Source organism: Alosa pseudoharengus, unplaced genomic scaffold, assembly GCF_046254945.1.
Source record: "Alosa pseudoharengus isolate Yale_2024_CS ecotype anadromous, Long Island Sound unplaced genomic scaffold, YU_APseudo_1.1 YU_APseudo_1.1_scf_24, whole genome shotgun sequence".
NCBI lineage: Eukaryota > Metazoa > Chordata > Actinopteri > Clupeiformes > Clupeidae > Alosa > Alosa pseudoharengus.
This window is the reverse complement of record NW_027468689.1, coordinates 4,933,445-4,955,635: the sequence shown is the minus strand read 5'-3', so window position 1 is coordinate 4,955,635 and position 22,191 is coordinate 4,933,445. Positions and strand designations below refer to the sequence as shown.

Here is a 22,191-nt window from a genome sequence, read left to right as displayed (position 1 = left end):
TTACAAGGAGTCTTCATTGTTAGGAAATGGAATCATGTAATGAGTTGTTGCTAGTGTGACATTTCTGTTTGCAGTTTGCCATTAAAAGTGCAGTATGAGCATGGTAGCCACCTAGCTATCTGAATGGAATATAGGCTGTTTCAATCAGCATATGCTTAGCAAACGCTAGTTAGTCTGGTAACATGAATAACATGTTGGGTATGCGCTATATGCGGCGTATAGGGGAGCAGAACCATGGGGGCGCCAAAGCGATGGTAAAAATAATAATAATAATAAAAATAATAATATATTTGGTGTATTCTATATGTAGCTACTGTTGTACGTTTCTAAATCATTTCTGCATTTCCTCAATGTTAAATAACATTTTAGAGGACTAACAGGCTAGAGTAGGCGCTCTATCTCATAAGATTCTATCATAGAATTTTGACATAGAAGAGGTATCGCCGTGAGCGCTGAGTGAGCAGGTACGAGTAGTGAGTTTTCGTCTATGGAAAAAGATGGATAAAGCAAAAAAGCTGTCGGGGGCTAAAATAGAAAAAGAAAGGGAAAATGAGATGGCATGTCAAGGGATGCGACAGTAGTTAAATAAGTGGATGGTGAAAAGCAACAGGTAGGATTTAAAGTGTGACGTTAACATGAACATGAAACGTGTGCTTCCAGGCACAGACGTCACACTTTAAATCCTACCTGTTGCTTTCATGTTCATGTTATTATAACATGAACATGAAACGTGTGCTTCCAGGCACAGACGTCACACTTTAAATCCTGTTGCTTTTCACCATCCACTTATTTAACTACTGTCGCATCCCTTGACATGCCATCTCATTTTCATCAGCTACATATAGAATACACCAAATATATTATTATTTTATTATTATTAATTTTTACCATCGCTTTGGCGCCCCCATGTTTCTGCCCCCTATGCGCCGCATATAGCGCATACCCACTTTTTGCGCCACTGAGACCAACGCATTTTTTTATGTTCATATAAAAAAAAATCAAAATGAAATTTCACGGTGGCCACATCTTTGCCCCTTGCGTTGGCCTTGGTGCCCCCTTCTTTCAATATTCTGCTTTGCGTCAGTTTAATAGCGATTTTTATTTAGCCTATAGCCTGTCAAAATAATCTTAGCATCACAGCGCAAACTAATTCAGTCTTAAACAGTGGACAAAATGACAGCGCATGGCAAGACAGAAAGTGCGTCCAAATTCACCCATTCTTCTGAGTTAAAATACTCGCAATCGCTAAGCCTATACTCATCACACAGACACATGTATCACATCACATGAAAGAGCTTTTTCTCAGCTTTTAAACAATGTTAGCCGCTATATTGCTGTGGTGAACGGTTCGCGAGAAAATAATATAATTCAATTTAATCATAACGTCTACATAAGGTGCTACACCCATCTCCCTACCCATTCATCTCGGTGGAATACTTCACAAACCCTTCGTTCAACACATGACAAACCATATATCAGAATAAACAGCAGACCTTACCGAACACAAAGGTGTAAAGCAGTCCCCTGTACAGTAAGCCGTTCCAGAGTATTCAGGTTAAATTAAAAATGTAATCTGCAGCAAGGTCTACATTCATGTCTACAACTATTAAAATCAGAGGATATACAGCTGAGTAAGAGTTTGTGAAAGGAGTCTTAATGATCAAAAAATGCTAAGCATGCATCATCAGTTTCTTAAAGCTGAGCTGTGCTTAAATTGTTCAATACATGATTCCATAACAGGCCAAATATAAAATAAATATAAATATTAAATATAGCCTATATATCTAAATATTAGATGATCAGATGATTTACAGTTCTATGTAATATGTCATGTTTCATGTTTTTGTAATGTTTCATACAGTGATTCAGGTCTACTGTGAATAGGCTAAATACAACTTTGATTATTTTTATAGCCTACTACTGTATAGTTAACTTTGGCCTTGGTGCCCTGACATGTGGCCTTTATTCTATGTCGCCATATGGTTTGCTAAATGAAATTAAAGGTGTACCGTCACACCGGTGTGATGGGAATGTTGGAATTCAATTGTTTTGGAACGGAATCTTATGTTAGAATGTTGAAAAACCCACACCTTTAAGGGTTAATTTCATAATGACATCTGGTGGATTAAGCGTGTGGCCACACCAGGTCAAGGTGCGCTGAGCTCATGTCTGCCTTCATTAGAACTTTTACTGCACCGCACTGTGCTGGACTGCACTCCTTTCGGACCTTCCCCTGAGCCAAGTCAATCCCACACCAGGTCCGCCTCAAAACGCACCGGTTTGCATTTGTGATCTGTAGTCTACAGTAGGCTCCTGCACAAGGGCGTAGGTTTGGTCTCAGCTTTGGTGGGGACATCCAATCCCCCCCCCCGGCTGAAAAGTTAACTTTTACTGACAAGAGTCAGACTGTCAATAGACAAATATGTGCAGACGAAAACAATTGTTTAAACGTAAATAAATGTTTGACCACTAGATGCCAATTTTGTTTCTCAGATAACAGAAGCTAAGCATATCTTAAATTTTAAATTTGCCCAGATTATATAGTCATAATATAATCACCATAGTTTAGGATTAAATATGTCTATGAATTTATGCGACTCTAAATTATATTTGTATTTGCTTAACTGTAATTGGAATTCTTTTGCTGTAAGATACCAGTGCCTTAATGGCGATTTCCTTTGTTATTTCAGACTGTTGACAATACAGAATATCACAATACAGAAGTGAATCTACTCCATCTCATTATATTGTACAGCAATTCTGCTGACTCCAACTGAATTGACAATTTGACATAGGCTAATAATTAGAACCTCACCTGAAGCCCTGATACTGTTTCCTCAACCTGCCATCCATCTGTAGTGGTTTGATGCTGTCTTTCCTGCATACAAAGTGGTTCATTCATTTTGTAGCCTATCCTTTGGCTAGCGAGTTTAACCCTCCTACCATATTGTATATGATGGTGTTATTTGGATATTATTCATCAAAAAATGATTCATTATATTTGAATAACCAACAGTGTTAACTTATTCACATTGCCAACACGTTTTTACAGCATGTCATAACAATACAATGACAGTCCTTCAAACGAATTTGTGTCTCCCTTTTATTTCTCTGCATTGTGTAGGCTACACTCAGAAATACATAACATAAACAGAATAGAAACGAAAAATGTCCAGATCCAATGTTTATTGTGACTTCCAAGATTCTAACTTAAGGTAGGCTAATTAACATTCAGTGACTTGGTAATAACAACTATTGTGATAGCGCGACTTCTATGCGACCGTGCTGCACACCCCTAATCAATACTCCTGACCTTGGTTGAAAGATTACAGAAGCTAGGTTTATCTTTAACAATATCCTGGGTAACATATGCTATCACCAGTTAATAAGTTACTATTTTTCCACATAATAGAATCTGCATAATTTAAAAGCCTGGTCACTACCACTGCTAGCTTGTGTGGCTAGTTATTTTGCTTAGTTACACTCTGCTTTATGAAAAAGCTTCGTATGTCCCCTTTCTTCTTCTTGGGTGGCATAGCTGATCTACACACCACAAAAAGGGGTTTGTATGTATGTTGAAGGGAAAAGGGAATATTAAAATGTTTCACTCTGGCCTTTTATGGGGTAGGCCTATGTATTGACAGACAGCCCTGGTAACTTACCGTTGTCGCTGACACACCCGCTCGCTTGACTACCAGTGCAAGAATAAAGCAATGTGTGTGCAGCATGCGTGTCAGATAACCCTTCCCCCTCCCCCTCGGGGTTTCAGCCAATCAAATGACGACGTTTCTTGTACTGTCGTGCTGGGCTGTCGGAATGATCAGCAGCACAAATGAGTTCGCTAAAATATTGGTGGGGACAATTTTGTTATCTTATTATTGTAATATTGGTTAGGACTAGTCATGAGCGTCCCACCCTAAATCTACGCCCATGCTCCTGCAAGTGTGCGAGGAGAGAAACGTTTCTATGCACCAATGAGCTTTGCCCCATTGTCTTATATAGTCTTATATTGTGTGTCTCTGTCTTACCAAATAGCCAGGGATAACCAGACTCTGTGATCACATCACATGAAACAGATCTGATTATTTACATTGGTCACAGTGGGATTGTCAAGCAACATCAACCAAGACAGCTTTTCATGCAAAAAAACAATGAACCCTCTTTAAATGAGGTTATGTTCTTAGCACATTTATTGAATGTGATTGAGCATGTCAGATTTTGTGACCCTTGAACCTTTATATTAGATATTGGCACAAACATGTATTGGCTGCTAAACTTTGATGGTAGCTTTTTTGTTGAGTGCGGCAAAATACCAACTTTCGAAGTTGCACTTGAGATATAGAAATGTGTAAGTTGCACTGTAGCTTAGATGGTTCTTGAGATATAGAAATGTGTAAGTTGCACTGTAGCTTAGATGGTTCTTGAGATATAGAAATGTGTACGTTGCACACTGTAAGTCGCCTCCTATGGATGGAATTTCACTACGCTTGATGTGCATGTACTGTAGAGTATCTGTCATTGGGCTCAGGGAGATTATTGTGGGGGAGGTGTGACATTAATCAATGTAATGACATGCATGGGTTAAGGCATTGTTTTTCTTATTGAACCCACAGAAAACATGCCATAATTAAAAGCAAATGTGACTGTTGAGAGGCCAACTGGACCTTTGGATGGAATACAATCGCTTTTACGTCATCAACTGCATCTTTGTAAATATATATCAAATGCAATAATACCACTGATCAACACATTTAAGCCTGCGGGAAGATCATTTCTACCTTGAGTGTTTTTGCCATAAGGCTAAATATTTCATTTCATCTGACCACAGAACACGATTCCAGGGTGCATCACACTAGCCTTTAGCAAATTCATCCATTAAGAAGTGTAATTAAATGGCAGGTAAGGCACTAAAATACTGCAAAATAATCAGCCGTGAGTGTTTTCCTGCTCTGACTGGCCTGAGAAAGAAAGCAAATGTCCACTGGGTTTATATGGCAATAGTTGAGAGTTGTCTTGTTTAGTGCAATTGTCACAAGAAACAAAATCTCGGTGTGGTTAAATGCTGGTAACTCTTACAGTAATAAGTTTATTTGCCTCAAACATAAAACCAAGACAGGTCAGTTAGGAATTGTTAGTGCTGACTAAATGCAGCTGTCTTTTACATGAGAAACCCTTGTTTAACCTCTGAAGTCACAAATTTGATCGTGTTGTTGGAAATATATTTGGTAATGTGCGACTTCTACAGTGTAGAAACATTAGACCAACGTTAAAGACACATGGTAAAGTTATTTAATATGATTAAGAAAGTCACTATGGTTCAGACTGATTGTTTGAGTCCAGACAAATTGTTACCATGGTACATCTCTGCTTGAGTATGTAAGGAGGCCCATTGTATATGTTAAATAAATCAATTCTGTCAGCTTTACTTTATTCTCCAGCAAAGCCTACATTAAGGAATGCCTCTGGATAAATGCATACGGTGTGTGTGGGTGTCTAATGTGCGTGCATGCATATTTGAGTAAGCAAAGCCTCTTGTCATTCTTGTTGGTCTTTTTAAGCCTTTAAGCTCCTCTAAGCTTTGTCCAATCATCAGTCTACATCAGCCCCTGAGACTGTGAAGTCTTAGTGACCCCTCAGGGCAGAGAGAGATGAATATTACTTAGAGCTCCTATACTGAAATATTAAAAGGCTAACGGCAGAAAAACTTAGTGAAATGCATGTATTAGACCAGGATGGAATGTAGCGAAAGCCTGTGTGACAACCATACTGGCAGAAAAAACTAGGTTGGGTTATTCCACGTCAATTCAACCAGGGCCCACACACTTAGGTCTCAAACAAATCTGTAAAAAATACCAGGTGTACCAATGTTACCCAGGAGACACACTGTAAAATTACTTTATGTAAGATCAATACTTTCCATGATACAGCCAGTTTTACGGGAGGAGGGGGGTGTCAATTTTGTTCGGCCTCATTTTTGGTCAAAGTTCACAAGCCCATAGCGCAAGAACTAAACCATGTAGGAGGCTGAAATTTTGCATGCTGGTACTAGGAATAGTATGTAGCAAAATTGTCACGTTTGGTCTGGATGATCCAGCATTGTCATAGCTGTCCCTCAAAGTTTTTGGATGGGCTCAGAGTGAATGCCTTCAGAAGACATATTTGTACTCAACATAGGCTCTTAATTTATTTTCCTTATTGAGATAAGTAGAAACACTCTTACAAAAAGCAAGGAACAGAAAAGAAATTTCTTCAGGGTCTGAACAGCAGACCTCACAAGTCTGAAAAATCAGGAAGAACATTTATTTATTTATGATCATTCATTCACAAAGAAAATTGTCATGTTTTTACCAGAGATGGCAAAAGTACTCACTTCCCGTACTCAAGTAGAAGTACAAATACTTGTGTTAAAAAATACTCTGTACTCTGGTAAAAGTAGAAGTACTGATTTAACTTATTTACTCAAGTAAAAGTAACAAAGTACAGGCTTGGAAATGTACTTAAAGTATAAAAGTAAAAGCAGTCTTGTGAATGACAACCATTTTTTATGCAACGGTACCTGGACCATACAAATGTTACTAGAGTGCAAGAGTGCCAGTCTCTTTTTTTAAATCTTCCCATAAACCCCCCCCCCCCCCCCCAACATTGCACTGCCTACTTCAGAGGGCATTGTGTTCTTTTGGCCTACCATCTAATGCTGGACATCTTTAGAAAGCTAAGATCCTGTAGTTTCTTAGAAAGCACTGGCACAGAGTTACAGAGCCTAGAATATTGTTTTCTCCTTCTAGGTCACTTGATATGATTTTAGAAACACAACTGAGCCCTAGCACCAGGTCTTGCGAAGCTGTGTGCAAAAGATCAATATAGAATGAAAAATTAGTACTTTAGACCATTATTTGCCAAGGTATGCTCATGCGTTTTGTAATGCCCTGGAATCTCCCCAAAATGCATACTGACAATAAAAGTATGCATTTCTGAGGTTTCTTGTAGACTATTTGGATTGTATGTCAGGTTCTGATATAGAATGACTAAACAAAATGGAATAATTACACAAAAGTCTCTATTTTTGCATTTTCTTTGTTGGCTTCATGGGTGTGTATAAGATGCATTTTGTATCAGTATGCATTTTGGGTAACCAAAAGTCCTATGAGGAGTTTCCATAAGGCATTACAAAACGCATGAGCATACCTTGGCAAATAATGGTCTAAAATACTGATTTTTAATTTTATATTGATCTACTTTAGCACACAGCTTCACAGCTGGTGCTAGGGCTCAATTGTGTTTCTAAAATCATATCAAGTGACCTAGAGGGCTGAAATGTAGTCAGTTCAGAGATGCTTGTTATCTCGCAGAAAGAAAAAAACTATATTCTAGGCTCTGTAACTCTGAGCCAGTGCTTCCTAAGAAACTACAGGATCTTAGCTTTCTAAAGATGTCCAGCATTTGATGGTAGGCCAAAAGAACACACTGCCCTCTGAAGTAGGCAGTGCAATGTTGGGCGAGAAAGACAAAAAATGGCCAAATGGGTTATGGGAAGATTTAAAAAGAGAGACTGGCACTCTTGCACTCACTTCTACTTAAGTACAGTAACGAAGTATTTGTACTTCATTACTTCCCATCTCTGGTTTTGTACTTAAGGCATTAAGATCAATTTCCAAAATATGATTTTATATTCCTCTTTTTAGTCAACACTTATAGCCATCACTGTATATATTCAAAATAATTGCTCATTTTATTTTCACTTTACTAAATGTTAATCTTCAACCTAAGGAGTTTCATTCTTGGGAAAATACAGGGGTGGTTCATGTGATTGGAGGTCAAGTCAGTGATGTAAGAAGGCTGGTCTGGTAGCCTACAACATAAGCTTGAGGTTATGATACTATAGTCACTAAGCAGGCTTAGTGTGCTAATCTGTGCCTCTGTCCTATAAGTCATAATGCAAAGCAAGAGTTATAGGCTACACTCACACACACACACACATACACACCCTATACCATTTTCAACCAAGGCACAATCTTATAGAACAAAATAAACACTAACTTTTTGATAATAACGAGCAACGAGCAAATTTGCATGCTTCCTACAACATGCACATTACTGCACTATGTCATTTGTGAATTTAGATAGATAGATAGATAGATAGATAGATAGATACTTTATTGATCCCCCAAGGGGAAATTCAAGAATTTCCTAGCTACATTTATTAGCTAGCAACACAAGTATTTACAGGCTGCATACAGCTGCTCTACTCAGAAATACTTACTGTAATTAATTAATTTATTGCATAACACAGGGGTGGCCAAACTTTTCGGCTCAAGGGCCACATTAGGTTTTGAGTAGCATAACGTTCAAGTTAGATCTGCTGCAATGGAGATTATAAAGAGTATCATCTCTATGTTACATGCTGTTTTAACATTGACATTGTAAATGTTCTCTAAGAAGAGTGAAAAGCAGTTTATAGTAAAGCTAACCACGTCGTTGTCTATCGCAGGAACAAAATAGCGAGCAGCCATATGATAACCTAGTTAAATGCTCGGCGGACCGGATTAAGGTGCGTGTCGGGCTGGATCTGGCCCGTGGGCCGTAGCGTTCACTGTTTGCGTGTGTATAATGGATAGACCAACATGCAGGTGTGCATGCAATAAGAGATGTAGGTCTGTGGACTTGAGGAGATTAACTACTGGCTTTATTTTGAGTGTGGCTGCGGTCACTGGAGCAGATTGTAGAACAGATGGCTGGCACGACAGTAAAGGGGGAGTATGCAACGCTACAGTTTGGTCCTTTAATCCATAGGATTGAACTGGAGATTGATTGACATGTTAAACCAAATACAAAGCAAAGGTAAATAAGTATAAGTATAACTTTTGATCCCGTGAGGGAAATTTGGTCTCTGCATTTATCCCAATCCGTGAATTAGTGAAACACACACAGCACACAGTGTACACACAGTGAGGTGAAGCACACACTAATCCTGGCGCAGTGAGCTGCCTGCATCAACAGCGGCGTTCGGGGAGCAGCGAGGGGTTAGGTGCCTTGCTCAAGGGCACTTCAGCCGTGCCTACTGGTCGGGGTTCAAACCGGCAACCCTCCGGTTACAGGTCTGTAGTGCTAACCAGTAGGCTACGGCTGCCCACTCTTTGCACAGAGCACACAGCTGCGAACCCACGTAGGCTACCCTCTTATGAATCGTCTCGCTTTATCAACCGCCTCTGGTAGGCCTATTATGAAACCTCCCTTGAACTAAACATGACAGTGGTAGGCTAAAGGATGTATGGGTGGATGTTAGATGTGGACTCTAACTCTGTTAAAACTAACATAAATGATCAGGATAAAGAACCTGGTAGGCAGCACAAGTGATAACAAGCATCCAATGGAAAGTGTTTAATCAGATTTATTGAGTAAAAATGCTGAATGAATATTTGTGTAGGCCTATCCACTACCAGGATACACTACCACTACCATGCAGGTCAGAAAGATCAGTAGCGACTTATCAGGTATGAAAAAAAAAGACCTGTGTCTAAGGTAAGGAGATGTCCATCGAGATGCTGTTGATCTGCCATGCTATTCATGAATAGACCCTTTCAACAAGAAACAAAGGGTTCTATTTTGTTCCCAATCTACTTCATTAAGATAACATATGGAATGTTAAAACGGAAGCCTTGTGGGAACAACTATAATGCTGATAATGGAACTCGCCTACTTTCACCAGCGTCTCAGTGTATCTGTTGATGTACGCGGGCAGGAAAATGAGTGCATTTGAATGAAAAAATAATTGTACACTGGGGACTGGGTCAGCAGTCTCCAGACGTGTGTGACATCAATGCTTATTAGAAGAGTTGGGTTATTAGACCATTTGTATTTACTCTTGTCTTAATATATAGCCTACATTTGTGAATGTGTGTTATAGCCCTTTTTCTACATCAATTCAATTAATAATAACATGCCCCACATCTCTCTCTAATGAATACGGTTCGTTCATTAGTGAGAAGATTGTGTTACTTACAGCACAACTCGTTACATGCTGGATGGCGACACATTTAGCATAACAACGGCTTCAGAGCAGCAATTAGTTCAAATGTTGCCTGCATTAGTGCATGGAGAAATGGAGATAAACCCTCGCCTCTCAATCAACCTAAAACAAACATGTTGATTTACGTAACAGGTCTGTGTTTATCAGTGGTTTGTTTTAATGTAGTCTATTTGTTAAAGTGAACATCACCGACCATTTGTTAGAGACAGTTGTTCATTGATGCAAAAATTGTTGATGTTAAAACATTTTGAATCTAATTAATACTGAGATGTTGAGTATTGTGGAAGGACATCCATGGACATATGCCTTGATACACATATGAAGACGCCCCTGTTTTTGCTTAAAAGAATTTGTCGATGAGTGTGTGATGATATAAGTAGCCTACGGAAGCGTATTGCTGCCACACTAAAATAAATAAAAAGGCTTAGTATTATGTAATTACGTGAAAAGTTTCTTTTTCACATTTTAACAAGATATGTAGGCCTATCACGTTATTACATGAAATTATCACGTTATTTCATGATAATGATATTTTCACAACAGACTGGGAAATGTTTAAGCAGGCAGCCACTTACAACAACCAGACAGACATAGAGGAGTATACAGACACTGTAACCTCTTACATCACAAAGTGCATTGATGATGTGACCCACACAAAAGACATCATCACTGGAAGCTGGAAGCTAACTGGAAGCCATGGCTGACAGGGGATGTCATCAGGCTGCTGAGGGCCAGAGACAAAGCCTACAGAGCTGGGGATGAAGCTGGCATGAGAACAGCGAGAGCCAACCTGTCCCGTGGCATCAAGGAAGCAAAAAAGGAATACACTCACAAGATAACCACCCACTTCAAAGACAGCAGGAACGCACAAAGCCTATGGCAAGGCATTCGGGCCATCACGGACTACAAGCCCGCGCCACAGAGCTGTGAGAGCAACATCCCTCTGCTCAACAATCTGAACCGCTTCTTTGCTCGCTTTGAAGCACAAAACAGCACTTGCCCACAGAAGACCCCTCCCCCTCCACACGAGCAGCCCCTGTGCCTCTCTGCCGACAGCGTGAAGAGGACACTTGCTGCTATCAACACCCGTAAGGCAGCAGGCCCAGACAACATCCCAGGTTGTGCGCTGAAGGACTGCGCTGAGGAGCTTAAGGATGTCTTCACAGACATCTTTAACACTTCCCTGAAGCAAGCCATCGTCCCATCATGTTTCAAAGCTGCCACCATCACACCTGTGCCGAAGAAAACTGCTCTATCCTGCTTCAATGATTACCGCCCCGTGGCACTGACACCCATCATCATGAAGTGCTTTGAGCGGCTTGTCATGTCACACATCAAATCCATTCTCCCCCCCACCCTGGACCCCTTCCAGTTTGCATACCGAGCCAAACGGTCCACAGAGGATGCAATCTGCTCTGCCCTCCACCCAGCCCTCACCCACCTGGAAAAAAGAGACTCATATGTGAGATTGCTGTTTATAGACTTCAGTTCTGCATTCAACACCATAATACCACAACAACTCATCTGCAAACTTGACAAACTGGGACTCAGTACCTACCTCTGCAACTGGCTACTGGACTTCCTCTGTCAGAGGCCTCAAGTAGTATGTGTTGGCAACAATATCTCAAGCAGCATCACACTGAGCACGGGGGCCCCCCAAGGCTGCGTGCTCAGTCCGCTGCTCTTCACCCTGCTGACGCATGACTGCACTACAACCTACAGCAACAACCACATAGTGAAATTTGCTGACGACACAACTCTGGTGGGTCTCATCACCAAGGGCGACGAGACTCAATACAGGTTGGAGGTCGACCTTCTGACCACGTGGTGCAGGGACAACAACCTCCTGCTGAACGTCAGCAAGACCAAGGAGATTGTTGTTGACTTCCGGAGAGGTCACACCCAACACCTGCCACTGACCATCGACGGTGCTGTGGTGGAGAGAGTGAGCAGCACCAAATTCCTGGGGGTGCACATCAGTGAAGACCTCTCCTGGACCACCAACACTGCATCACTGGCGAAGAAAGCTCAGCGCCGCCTGTACTTCCTGCGGAAACTCAGGCGAGCAAGTGCTCCACCAGCCATCATGACCACATTCTACCGAGGCACCATTGAGAGCATCCTCTCCAGCTGTATCGATGTGTGGGGCGGAAGCTGCACTGAATACTGCAGGAAAGCCCTGCAGCGCATAGTGAACACAGCTGGAAGGATTATTGGTGCTTCACTCCCCTCCCTGAAGGACATTTACACCTCCCACCTCACCCGCAAGGCGACCACAATTGTGAGTGATGCAAGTCACCCCGCTCACAATTTGTTTGATCTTCTGCCCTCTGGGAAGAGGTACAGAAGCCTGCGCTCCCACACCACCAGACTCACCAACAGCTTCATACACCAGGCTGTTAGGATGCTGAACTCTCTCCCCCCCCCCCTCCCCCCTCCACCCTCAGCTACATAACATCCTGGACTTTTGGACCCACAATGGCTGCCTTGCACTACTCCACTTGCACTACTCCACTTGTACACTTGCACACTTTGCAACTTGTTGTTGTTGTCCTGTTGTCCTGTTGTCCTGAACACTTCTGAACACACTTCTGCTGCTCTTACATAACTTGCACCACTATGCCACTTGCATACTTAGGTCAAACAGAATTACCTCAGCCATTTATTGGCCTGACTTTTGCACTATTATATTGACTGTCTACTGTATGCACAATTGCACAATTTCAACCAAATTTTGCTGCTCTTATTTCTTCATTGTATGTGCCTTGTTATTTTTACTTTTTATATTGTTTACTTGAATGTTATGTTTGTCTGTGGACCTAATTGGTAAAATATGTCTTGTCTCCACCGTGGGATAGTAGGAAACGCAATTTCGATCTCTTTGTATGTCTTGACATGTGAAGAAATTGACAATAAAGCAGACTTTGACTTTGACTTTGACTTTTTTCACGTTATAACGTGAAAATATCATGTTATTTCAAAATAACGAAACTAATAGAAAACTAAAAACTAATTTGTTTTTCAGTCTTCTCTTCTGTCAGTTGTTCTGTCCATATGTAAGTGTGTTAAAGTAACAACTCTAACGCTGTGTCTCCAGATAGCCCATGTGTTCTCATGTACTGGGGCACAGAGGAATACGTGTGACCTTCTCCTCTCTGATTCCCTTTCACTGATCATGAGTTGGAGTTAAAATTAAGTTTAAAAAATCACATTTTCTGGTAACAATGACCTTTCTGTAGGTCTGCCTACAGGCCTGCCTTTGTGTGTGTGCGTGTGTGCGTGTGTGTGTTTGTGTGTGTGTGCGTGTGCGTGTGCGTGTGTGCGGGTGTCTGTGTGTGCGAGTATGTGTGTAATATGCCTACAGGAGGTATCCTGTGATCCATCTCATGACTGGTTTGGAGGGAGGGCCTGTAGAATGTACCAATTCATTCTACAAAAAAACAAACAAAAGTTGCAAGACTTCAAATAATCCTCCTTTCTTTCCTCACTCCCGGTGTGCTAATGTTTTGTCAGGAATTATGACGTGCAAAGGATTATGTAACCGACCATGATATATTATTAAAACAGTAGAATACTCATTTGGCTATGATCTGACGCTTTGTAGCATGTCATGTTTTTATTTTGATTTTTTTTTTAATGAAAAATGAAAATTAAATGAAAAATCTTTTGTCTAAAGTGCTGAATGTTAATCTGGTATCCCTTTGTGTGTCCAGGTTTATGGTCGTGTGTGATGCAGTGCTCTCTGTTCCTCACAGTCACCTTCCTGGGCCTCAGCCTGGCAGCTCAAGAGGCACACTACAGAAAGGGTAAGTCTAAGCCAGGGGTTCCCAAATTCTTCCCCGTCAAATGAATCTGGGTGGAGGGCCGCGGGCCAAATCTAATGTTCAAGTCGTGGACCATGAAATTGAAATATATTGCATTTTTGTGCAAAATTAACATTCTATTAAAGATAGAGTAATTTTTAAGAAATAAAAAAAAAACTTTTGTGTGCTTGTTTTTGCACTTTGTTTACAGTACTAGAAATATACGGTGTATCTGAAGCAATCAAAATCTTTGAAGAAAAGCATAAGGAGCAATTCTGGGTGTGTTCCAAACGGGTAAAGTTGCTGCCTTTTAAGATATCTAACTGGGGAGCAAGGCAGCAAGTGCGGTTCGAAACCGAAAAAACAAATTCTGCTGCCTTTTAAGATATCTTAGAATTCCCAAATAACGGTAATTTTTGAAGGCAGCATCGATGCACACTTCATGCTCCCTCCTACCCATAATCCCTTGCGGCAACGTCTGAAACAGCTGTGAAAGGTAAACAAACATGGCGGATGACATAGGTAATGGCTGCTGAATCTGTTTAAAATGTCATTTGTGTGACCTTATTTTGCTTAGATTTGTAGAAAAGAGATTAAAAATAAACAACTTACTATCTGATTATGGCATTGTTGTAACCATTAATAGCGTCTGGTCTGATATATCTGCCGGCCGTAAAACTAATTTATACCGTTAGCCTGCTAGCTTACGTAAGCTAATTTAGTTTAACGTCAGGCCTTTGCTAACGTCACACCGTAGTGTTAACCAAAGATTCTAGAGTGCTACGCTCATTTTTAAAAGATGCATTTAATCCAAAGGCATGTCTAGTTAGACAGCTCTCTATGTAGGGAGGGAGGCAGTAGGCAGCTGTCTCCCGTTTCGAACACACCCTCTATGTCTTGGAAGAAAGTTATTTGCATGAATTAGTAATCAATATAGAACATAACATGCCCCTTTGGGACAAATTGAGAGATTCTTCAAACAATCTTTTTTTCAGCAATGGAGACATATGTAAATGGAAACCATATTTTGTGCAACACAATGTTACCATAAATTTGAAGTTGAACACATATTAAGCTTCTCCTCAGCCTTCCTCACTCATGTCATCATCATGACTATGGATCTGCGCTGACAGAAGCTCAATTGCTCCCCCTATTGCCCCATCTAAAACAAGGTTAAACTGTGGCCAGATTGTGAACTGCAACCAGTCTTTGAGTTAAAGAGAAATTATGCAGTTTTGGTAGTTTTTTAGCCTAGAAATCTAGACGCGCCCCTAGCGGCAGCAAATAACATTTTTTCCCTGCTACTTGAAAACAAATAAGATGGATGTTGCTGTTGGCGAACAGTGTGACACGAGTTAAGCTTTTATTAAGTTGGCAAATGTTTGAACTAGCCAACTAGCTCCGCTGGTGGGAAACGCATGGGACTCATAGCGCTGCCGCTGTCCTATTGCGTGCAGAGGGAATTTGAAAGACAACTGATTATCCCGCCCCTCGGACTGAGAACTGCGAACGGTGAGTGCCCAGACCCTACGTTTTAATGTGGATCTGGCTCGTCAGGCTAGCAGTTTTTGGCTGTTTCCTCACTTTTTGCTCGCAGGTTTCTCTGCAGAGCTCCCCCTTGTACAGCTTCAGAGTATATATTTTACGACACTCCTCAATCGGTCAGTCTGCCGTTTCCTCTTTCCCTGTTCCTCCGACAACCGTTTACTCGCTTTCTGCTTCTTTTTTTGCCATGACGATCGTCTGAGAAACTCCATCGCTACCTTGTTCTAGCCGGTGCCTGGCGTGTATGTGTGTAGTGGGGTAAAGCAATTCGTTACATCGCCAGGCTGCGAGACTTTCTGTCTCTGAGTTCGTCGGCCCGCCGGCCTGCTGGCCCAAAGTTGCAAGGGTGGTTTTTCTGCTCACACACGCTAGGGGCAAGTGAGACGGCCACCATTCGCCCCAGAAAAGCTCAAATAACCATTCCAATGACTCCGGAGCTGTAAAGTTAAGGTAAAGTGAGCTAACAAACTGCATAGTTCCCCTTTACAGTAATAGAACGTTTAGACAGAAGGACATTTTGACCAGAGCGCAGGCCAAAAAGTGCGGGTCAAATTTGGCTTATGTTTTTTGTTAATATGAAAACTCATTATTTTCAGTGTTGATATTTCATATTGTTATTATAATTGGTATTGTTGATATAACTATTATTATTATGTTACACATAACCATAACCATAAGTGAGGTTTGTGAGGTTATGGGAAAATATTTCTGTTCCCAGACTACAGTACTTTGTTTTTCTAAATGGTTGTTTTTCTAAATGGTTGTTGAGATGTTTTTTCTAAAATATGAAATTGTAAAAATGTTAAACAATTTGTGAGCAAGTCTGATGTCATTGACTTCAAAGGAAAGAAGGCGAAACGTGACAGTGCAAATTGTTCCTGTGTTGAATGTAGGCTGTAGTCTAGGAAAGAGCCCTACACCATTGTGTGCATATATTTGTGCCCTGGTATTTTTACATAGCTCTGCTATTTGCTGTATTAGTAGACAGTTGTGTTTCTACAGAAATGTATTTTGCCTTCCTCAACTTTTGTAAAACTCTTCTGATAACCCTGTTATTACAACCCCAAATCAGAATCAAGGACCTGGCTCCTTTTACCAATTTAACAATTAGTCGGCTACAGTTAGCCTTGAACATTTAATAATAATCTCTGAAATAATAATTTATGTTAAAATACTTGGCAGGGAGGACAATCAGTTTATCTCACACCGATGTAAACTTTTACTTGCATGACACATATTGGCCACGGATCAGGGGCGTGTTTCCCAAAAGTAACCATAGTTAGTAAGTTAGCATCTATGTTGTTTGCAATGCAATTTCCCATTGCCAACCAACTAAGTTGCTAACAGATTAGCAACTATGGTTTTGGGAAATGCACCACTGATGTGTTGAAAGAACCGAGGTAAAATGTACTTCCTATTCAAGAAAGGTCTAGCTATGTTTCGAATATCAGGCAAATGTCTAATTTACCACAACGTTGGAGCAGGGTAAGTTCACTGTAATTAGGAACGTTTAGGCTATTACCCTACCATTCAGCTGATGAGATGAAAAATAAACCGTTTATAGCCTAATTTATCTTCGAAAACAATCTTGGTTGCAGGCTACCAGGCTCATAAATAGTTTTTAACTAATGTGAATTAATTGAAAACATAATGTTAAGCAGTGTTGCCACAGTTACCTTGAAAAAGTAATCTGATTACTGATTACTCCTTTAAAAAGTAACTTAGTTACTTTACTGATTACTTGATTTTAAAAGTAACTAAGTTAGATTACAAGTTACTTTATTAGTTACTTTCAGCAGCTGCCACAACATAAAAATGATAACTGGTTTTTCCAATACTCACTATACTGGAAGTGCATTTTAACAGCAATGTAGAGCAGACACAGACATCCCAACCTAACCTACTTAGATACTGAAATTCAGATGTTTGTTCAATAATGTCTAAGTACACCAAATAAGGAAGGCCTATTGATAGAAATTGTTATAGTAAAATATGTAGATTTTTTGTAGATTTGTTTTTCATGTAGCCTTGGCAACTAGCCATCTTGTATAGGCCTGAGTAATATGCAAATAAAATTACACTTGTTAAACTCACCTCAACAAGTATTTTGCAATCATTTAACCCGCCGTGAGCAATGCTAAAGTCGCTGTTACAAACAGTGCAGTGTGCAAGATTATCATTATGTTTTATCTTTTGAGACAATTGGTTACACTTTTGTGTAGTCTGATGTGAAATGGGTCTTAAATCTTCCTTTTTGAGGGGCACTGACGCTGCCATTACGCTCCTGTTCCTAGATACACTGACTGAACTGATTAATTAAGTTTGGGAGAAAAGAGATATAAGCACACTTACACTGAAAACTGAGTGGTTGATTTAGCAAAACAGACCAGGGACATCGCCAGGAAATTTTGGGCCCCCCGTTTCGTTTATAACTTGAACCAACACACTTTTCCACAATTTCCATTTTTTTAGATGCACCTCAAGAGCCTTTTCCCAAATTGGTTTTGGATATTGAGACTGGACCCTGCTCCATCTGTAATTAGGAATGCTCTGCTTCTCCATCAGCATAGGGAATGTTGCATTTATAAATTGCAGGGTCATAGGCTGCAGATGTAGGCTAGGGAATGAGGGGAGGTTATTGGGAGTTCATAAGTCTGACTGCATGGGGAAAGAAGCTGTTGCAGAATCTGGTGGTTTGGCTTTGGGTGCTGCAAAACCTCTTCCCTGAGGCCAGCAGGGAGGACTGTTCATCATGGTGAGTGTGTGTGTGTGTGTAGTGTGTGTGTGTGCGGTCACGGACACTTAGCCCTGGTCAGGCAGTGTGTGCGCGCAATGTTGGAGGAGAGTGCAGTCCCAATGACCCTTTCTGCTGTCCTCACCTCACCTCACCCTCAGTACCACCGCCTCCCGATCTGGCCAGCACACTCTCAGTTGTGCTTCTATAGGAAGTGGTGAGGATGGGTGGAGGTAAGATGGGCGGGGCTAGGTGTGTTCTCCTCATCCGACGCAGAAAGTGCAGACGCTGCTTAGCTCTCTTAACAAGGGCTGTGATGTGGAGGGACCAGGTCAGGTTGTCTGTTATCTGCACCCAAGGAACTTGGTGCTGTTTACCGCCTCTACCTTGGTGCTGTTTACCACCTCTACCTTGGTGCTGTTGTGTTTACCACCTCTACCTTGGTGCTGTTTACCACCTCTACCTTGGTGCTGTTTACCACCTCTACCTTGGTGCTGTTGTGTTTACCACCTCTACCTTGGTGCTGTTTACCACCTCTACCTTGGTGCTGTTGTGTTTACCACCTCTACCTTGGTGCTGTTTACCACCTCTACCTTGGTGCTGTTGTGTTTACTACCTCTACCTTGGTGCTGTTTACCACCTCTACCTTGGTGCTGTTGTGTTTACCACCTCTACTTGGTGTTGTTGATGATGAGTGGTATGTGACTGGACCAGTTCCTTGTGACGTTGATGATGAGTTCCTTTTGTCTTCTCGATGTTCAGGGCCAGGTTGTTAGCTTTGCACCAGTCTACCAACTGCGTTGCCTGCTCCCTGTATAGGCCAGTTCCTCTCTGTCTTGAATGAGGCCCCTCCACTGTTGTGTCGTCGTGTCGTTTATGATGGGAGTCCTTGATTTGGCATGGCATTCATGTGTCATGTGGGCTCAACATGCAGCCCTGGGGGGGGGCCTGTGCTCAGAGAGATGGCGCCTAAATGTTATTTCCAACCCACACAGACAGGGGTCTGTCTATGTGGAAGTCAACAAGCTAATTATACTGGGTGCTGAAGCCAAGAGTGTCCAGTTTGTTGATCAGATTCTGTGGAATGATTAAATGCAGAAGTCCACAAACACATTTTGTTTCTGAAGTCCTTTTTTTAATTTGAGCATCTGGCCATCCAACCGTCTCTGCATGGCCCTGCAATATAATAATGATGCTTCTTAACATGAAATTGCAAAGGCTTTGATGATTTAAACATCTACAGTAGATACTATCATTAAAATATTCAGAAAATTAAATCAAATCTTTGCAAACATGAGACAGAGCTGAAAAACAATATTGGGTGGCTGTGGTCTTTTTGACCTCAGAAGATGAAACCCAGATCTGTTTCTGTAAAGAAATGTCTGGGCTCAGGGAAACTTCTCATAACCACTGTCTATAAGCACAGTTTGATACTCAATTCACAAATGCTAGTGTAAACTTTCCCATGCAAAATAAGAAATTGTATTTAGACATGATACAGAAATGCCACCATCTTATCTGGGCCTGAGCTAATTTAAGATGGACTGAGGTAAAGTGGAAAACGTTCCTGTGGTTAGACCAATCAAAATTTGTAATTATTTTTGGAAATCCTTTGGGCTAAAAAGAAGAGGGACAACCCAACAAGCCAACTTATACAACGTGTTATAGTGCTCAGTTCAAAATCCAGAATGTATGACAGTGTGGAGGTGCATTAGTGCCTAGGGCATTGCCATCTTGCACGTCTGGCAAGGCACAATCAATTCTGAATGATGTACACAGGTTTAGAGCAACATATACTACCATCTAGAGTAGACAATGTCCCTTTCAGGGAAGACCTTGAATATTTCAGGAAAACAATGCCAAAATTAATTCTACACATAATTAAACAGTATGGCTCCATAGAAGAACAGTCCAGGTGATAAAATTGAATGCAGTTCAGACCTGTCTAATTGGGTGCATCATGGAAGGGAATTACCCCTGTTGCTAGTAAAATAAATCAGCGAGAAAAAAATATTTTTTTGGAGTGTGACCAATCTTTGATTTTCTGTAAATGTCCTGGATCACGCACCAACAAGAAAACAAATGGGATAGCAGTGTTTGCAAAAAAGGACTTGAATCATGGAATGGAAAACATGATTAAGAAGATCCCAGACTGTTGAGCAGCTGAAAACCTATATTGGACAGGAATAGGACAACATGTTATTCTCAAAACTCTAGCAAGTGGGTTCCTCAGTTCCTTAACAGTTACAGAATGTTGGTAAATAAAGAGGTGAAGCAGCACAGTGGAAAACATGCTCCTGTCCAAACTTTGTAAAACGTGTTGCAATCATCACATTCAAGATGAACATATATTTTTCAGGAAATATAGTCAAATTTTACATTTTAAACATTTGATATGTTGTCTATGTCCTTTTTGCAGCTGAAGATGGGTTTACGAGATTTGCAAATGATCATATTCTGTTTTTATTTGCATTTTACACAATGTCGCAACTTTTTTCTGATTTGGGATTGTACAGCAACAACAAAATATATGTCTAGTGTGACGTCTAAAAAAAACTAAAGAAAAAGGTAAACACACATTCCAATGTAGAGCTTACTCTCCAAATATTATCCCATACTGGGTACTTGCAAGCTTCCTGTGGACGATAGTATAGCAGTAGGAGTTAGTTAGTTAGTTAGTTAGTTAGTGTAAGTATCCAGAGCCCTATTTGGTGGTTAATGGCTCATGATTCCGTCACATTATTTTGATTCATCACAAAAACATTAATTAGATTGTTTTTTTTACAGTACTGTAACAATTATACAATAGTCTATTTCATTGAGAATATGTGAAGGAAATCTAGGTTAAAGGGTTGTTCTGGATGCGTCTTTCTCTAGTGTGTGTGTGTGTGTGTGTGTGTGGAAAGAGTTATAATCCATCTCACAAGGCACAGTTTGGCACAAATGAATTTCCTGTGCTTTGTGGACTACTGGTCATGGGACTGCCTGTTGCCTGATTGCTGAGAAATAATGAAAGCTTAATGTGTGTTAAGTATGAAGTAGTGGCAGATCTTATTAAGGTGTTATTTAGGTTCTTAGTCATTGAATATGACCTTAATTGGGTTATGGGAATTGGGCTAAGGTGTTCACAACTCATACCCAATCACAATATTTATATAAATATTTAAAATATGTGAAAATGCATTTAAACACCTTGTGTTTGTGCATGAGCAGTAATGGGTGTGAGTAGCCTCTTAAAATACCCATATATATCTGTACACAGGTGCAAATAAACACTAAAATGACGCATGGTTGACCTTGTGACTGGGAAGTCCTCAGGCAGCCAAATCCTGCCTATTTTTACATGGATCTTGAACGCTAGACGTTGCCGAGTACTGTCGATAGGAAAAATAACGACCAAAATTGGTGCAACGGAACTGGAGTAGCTGCAGCTTATGGCCAGTGCTCACAGTGAGCTACAATGCTAGGTCTGGGGGCATCGTCTTAACGTGCCTTTTTTGCCTCTTAACCGACTCAAAATGTCATTAAAAGAAATTGGCCCTAAGTTGTCATGACAACTGAGGCTCGAGACAAACTAATTAATTTTGTTGTATTAATTGTTTGATTGAATGACTGGCTGGCTGAGGTTCTCATGAATGCTGCTGGGCAGTTCTAGTGTTATGGATGTGACAATTGGACTCATATTGGTAAACAAAATGCCTTAAAGTGGGGGCAAAATTAGTATTAGTGAATTCATTTGCATACATTTTAATGCAACCTCTGTCCTGAATACTGAGAAATCCTCAAATTGCATATAATCAATTTCATCCTAAGAATACAAGGCATTTTATCAGCGTTATGGATGTGACATGAAATGGACACACTTTTGTGAGAGATTACAGGTTTTCTACGAAACTATGATATACAGTATGTAGCATGAAGGAGACTTGAATGAACACAAAAAGTGTGTTTTTGAAACTATGCGTCATTTTCGGAATGCATTATGTACAGTAGGAAAAACTGGTGTTATGGATGTGACGGTTTCACGTTATGGATGTGACGTGTCTGAACCAGTCCTAAGTCCCATAATTAAGTAGTGAATT

General features: G+C 40.6%; 1 protein-coding gene across 1 annotated transcript in view; it reads left to right on the top strand.

The window, feature by feature from the left end:
• The window catches only part of crfa4 (cytokine receptor family, class I receptor 4), a 43,327-nt gene that overhangs the window by 9,711 nt on the left and 11,425 nt on the right, over positions 1-22,191 (top strand). Inside the window, exon 2 of the mRNA XM_076302902.1 lies at positions 13,741-13,833. Within this exon, the coding sequence (XP_076159017.1) occupies positions 13,758-13,833 (76 nt within the window). The 5' untranslated portion in view covers positions 13,741-13,757. The remainder of the gene's footprint in view (positions 1-13,740; positions 13,834-22,191) is intronic.